The 4,378-nt window shown below is 38.9% G+C and overlaps 1 protein-coding gene across 1 annotated transcript; it reads left to right on the plus strand.

Moving 5' to 3' along the window:
• Positions 1-483: 483 nt before the first annotated feature.
• LOC311110233 (uncharacterized protein) lies at positions 484-3,241 on the plus strand (the record flags this gene model as incomplete). Its single annotated transcript, XM_084188770.1, has 6 exons — positions 484-544; positions 663-764; positions 860-1,159; positions 1,837-1,979; positions 2,801-2,895; positions 3,094-3,241. The coding sequence occupies 6 exons, from the start codon at positions 484-486 to the stop codon at positions 3,239-3,241; spliced, it is 849 nt and encodes a 282-aa protein (XP_084044896.1).
• Between the last annotated feature and the right edge of the window lie 1,137 nt (positions 3,242-4,378).

Below are 4,378 nucleotides of genomic sequence, written 5' to 3' on the forward strand. Positions count from 1 at the left end.
TAAGGTATTTCTGTTTTTGTTTTTTTATACCTTTGCAAAAATTCTAAAAAACAGTTTTCACGTTGTCATTATTGGGTATTGTGTGTGTAGATTGATGTGGAAAAAAAGTAATTTAATCAATTTTAGAATAAGGCTGCCACGTAAGAAGATGTCGAAAAAGTCAAGGGGTCTGAATACTTTCCGAATGCACTGTATGTCAAATACTGAAGTAAGCTTGATTGAGCTTGACCACCGTGCATGTGTCGCTAGTTGGGTAGAATTTGCACTTGGGACTATCCTATTTTTTCCTTTGTACCGGTTAAGCGAAGTCAAACTCACCTCTAGTATTTGAGTTGATGATACATAAGGCACAGATACAAACCTACAAAATTGTCCCATGGCTGAATCTTGATGATAATTCCTGAAGTAACAGAGGAAAATATAGCATTTGATTTCTAGAAATGTAAGAGACAATCTATACAACCACAGGTGGAGAATCCAACAATGCAGACCATGGATATTGATGACGACACGTATCCCAACAAGCCCAGTGTTACATTTTCAGGTATCAATTCAAGTACAAACACACAGCTTTTGTTGCTTACAATCCTGGATGATATAGGTATTTTTAACATTACCAGAGAGAGTTCAAAAACCTTACATGATAATTCCCTGTAATTCAGCTAATTTTCAGTGGTGGAAGAGACCCTCTGGAGTTGCTGCAGTGTGTCTGGGGCTGCTGTATGTTCTCCTACTGGCTGGGATCATAGGCCTGTCTGTCTACTGTAAGTTTAGAAGGTTTGGACAGAAACATTTGTAAACTTCCATGGTGTGATAGTTACACATATTTGAATAATTGATTAACTTTTCCCTTTTAAAGGTGGAGTTATTGGTCATCACTACTCAACAGAGAGAGACCAACAGGCCAGTTACAGCCTTCTGACTAAAGAAGGAGATCAGCAACCCACCAGTTATAATAACTTGACTAAAGAGGTAGACCAGCTACAGACCAGTTACAACACCCTGACTGAAGAGAGAGACCAGCTACAGACCAGTTACAACACCCTGACTAAAGAGAGAGACCAGCTACAGACCAGTTACAACACCCTGACTGAAGAGAGAGACCAGCTACAGACCAGTTACAACACCCTGACTAAAGAGAGAGACCAGCTACAGACCAGTTACAACAACCTGACTAAAGACAGAGACCAGCTACAGAATAGTCTAAATACCAGGACCACAGAGAGAGACCAGCTACAAAATAGTCTAAATACCAGGACCAAAGAGAGAGACCAGCTACAAAATAGTCTCACCACAAGGACCAAAGACAGGGACCAGCAGAAAGATAGACTTAACGTTATGACTGCTGAAAGGGATCAATTAAATAATCATCTTAATTCAAGGACCAAAGAGAGAGACCAGTTGAAGAATAGTCTAAATACCAGGACCACAGAGAGAGACCAGCTACAGAATAGTCTCACAACCAAAACTAAGGAGAGAGACCAGTTGCAGAATAATCTCACCACAATAACTCTGGAGAGAGACCAGTTACAGAATAGTCTAAATACCAGGACCACAGAGAGAGACCAGCTACAGAATAGTCTAAATACCAGGACCACTGAGAGAGACCAGTTACAGAATAGTCTAAATAACAGGACCACCGAGAGAGACCAGTTACAGAATAGTCTAAATACCAGGAACACTGAGAGAGACCAGTTAAATACCAGGCTTAGGTCCTATGGTGAGTGCAGTCTTTTATTTTCTTAATTTACAAGTATCATTTTATTTCATACTTAGAAGAGATTTCATATATTTGTAGACTTTGAAATGCCTTCTGTTCTATTTCATTTATTTCAGAGAAACCCTGTCTGAATGAATGGTGGAAGTTTGGCACCAGCTGTTATTATGTCTCCTCCACGAGGGACACAGGCGGGGACGGTCAGCGGCAGTGCAGAGCAATGGGTGCTGACTTGGTTGTTATAAACAGCAGAGAAGAACAGGTAATAGAGAATACATTAGTAATGCTATAATACTACTGTTTCTTTATTATAATTATAATTATTAATCATTATCTACATCTCTGATTAGTATTCAATATGTGTAAATAATTGTATCACCAATGTTCATGTCAATGTCAATTTATAGAATATACTTCCTGTCAGCAAAGCAAGTTTGCATGAAATTATATCTATACCGATACTATAGTATAGCAGCTGAGGCTGCAACCTGATCTCATAGTTTCACTTCGACATTCGACGTAATCTGGATGAAAGTCTATTTTTGACGCATTCATTCCATGTCGTTACAGGGTTAATTCTGTGAGGTTACAGCGTTCAAACAGAAACAACTCAAAGGGTTATGGTTAGGGGTTAAGGTTAGGGCAATTGGTTGGGGAAGGCTTCAAACAAAAATGATTAAAAACAACGCTCTGTTTCCATCAAGTACTCTCCCTCTTGCCTGAGCATTGTGAACTGCCGTGGCGCAGTCGTCAGTGCAGATTGGTCTGTGTGGTGTGAGCACGCTTCCCCTCCAAGCTTCCTGAGTTTGCACCAGCGCTCGGCAACTTTTTGTATTTTTTTGTGAGCGCTGAGGAAGGCATATATCAAAGTACTTAGGACCTTTTCAAACATCCTAAATCCCCTTGTATTTCTATTGACCAGGCTCAGTACATTATACTACTACTACTGCTACTACTACTATTATACTACTACTACTACTATTAGACTACTACTACTATTATTATTTATAAAAATGTAAAAGTGTTTCTCTGCTGTGGAGATTAAATAATGGTCATTGTTTTATTTACAAAATGATATTATAGATATTTATCAATGGATTTAAGAAGAATGTCTGGATTGGTGCATATAAAAAAGACGGAATCTGGAAGTGGGTTGGCAACTCAACATTTAAACCTACGTAAGTGAACAGGTTCTGGAGGACTTTTTTTCTGTTGTAATAAATTACTTTTTACAGTCTGATAATCTTGTCCTCAGCCAGATGTCTCTCTCACTCTCTGTCGAATGGTAGCAATTGAGCCTGGAGACTAGGTTAACCGTCTGATTCTCTATTTTCTATTGGATGATATTAAACTCTGATTCTCTGTGTTGTTTATAGCTATTGGATGGAAGGGGAACCAAGTAACTTGAATGACAAGGTGACTTGTATTGAGATCTCACAGACGGCATCAGACCCATTGAAGAGTTGGAAGGGTGGAATATATACTTCAAATTACTGGGTGTGTGAAAAACCGTTCACACCGTAGTCTAATTATAATAACTAATGTAAGCCCCTATCTTATGGAGTTGCACTGGTTTTCCCTTTGTTAGGCTTAACGTGTTTCTATGTGTATCTACATTGAAAGATGTATTTGATGTCTTTAAAGAGACCAGGGCTATGGGGAGTTTGTTCACCGTTCATCAGGCCCAGGGGAGTGGAACTGTGATCTAGTAGGCTCTAACTGTGGTCTAGTAGGCTCTAACTGTGGTCTAGTAGGCTCCAACTGTGGTTTCCATTTAAGTTTTTACAGTTATCAATCCATTTCAAATGCATCAGTGTTCTATGTTTCCTTCCATTCCATTCCATATGTACCATGTGTTCATTCTACTGATTAAATACATCTATATACTGTGATCTAAGTATGTCATTTACTTGTCAGGTACACTGTAATACTAAGTGTTGTAATGTATTAATAGTAACTCCAATGTTCTCCTTCTAAATGGTGTCAGTTATTAGTTGACATATGTTGGGATTTGTTTTCTAATAATTGGATTGAAGTGATGAATAGCTTAGAAGGAATGCATTAATGAGGAGCATAGGTTTGAACTGTACTGATATAAATTGTTTCACATAACAGGCTGTTATTCATGTGAGGAACGTTAGGGGCTAGGATGAGATAAAACTTGTATTTCTTATAGATAAGACTTGTATTTCTCACAGATACGAACACTGGCTCTTTGTTGTCTGTGAACCGTCCTTGAACGTAGTACAGTGGAATGGTGTCTTTTGGGTGCTGACTCCACAGGTTGCTATGATAAACTTGTGCCTGGCAACAGTGTGCAACAAATGGAGTGCCGAGGAGTTGGGACCAACCCCTGCGCCAACGGATTGGCTGAGTAAAGTCTAAACCACACTCAGTCCTTTACTCTGATTGGCCAACAGAAGAGGTGGGCACTATCTGTCAGAGTATTTGAGAAAGAACCTGTAAACAATGTTTTAGTTCTCTGAGTGCCCTGCGTGGTATTTCAGTGGACCCGTATATACGAACCTTCATACTTATCATGCATACATTTTGCATATAATAAATTAAGGTTGGATTGAAGATCTCATGATTCTTATTCCAATACCAGATTTGAATTACGCAATTTCTAACACATAGCACAGTAAAAAAAACAAAAAACAT

The sequence above is a fragment of the Coregonus lavaretus genome (genome assembly GCF_964263955.1).
Source record: "Coregonus lavaretus genome assembly, contig: SUPER_35_unloc_2, whole genome shotgun sequence".
Classification (NCBI taxonomy): Eukaryota; Metazoa; Chordata; class Actinopteri; order Salmoniformes; family Salmonidae; genus Coregonus; species Coregonus lavaretus.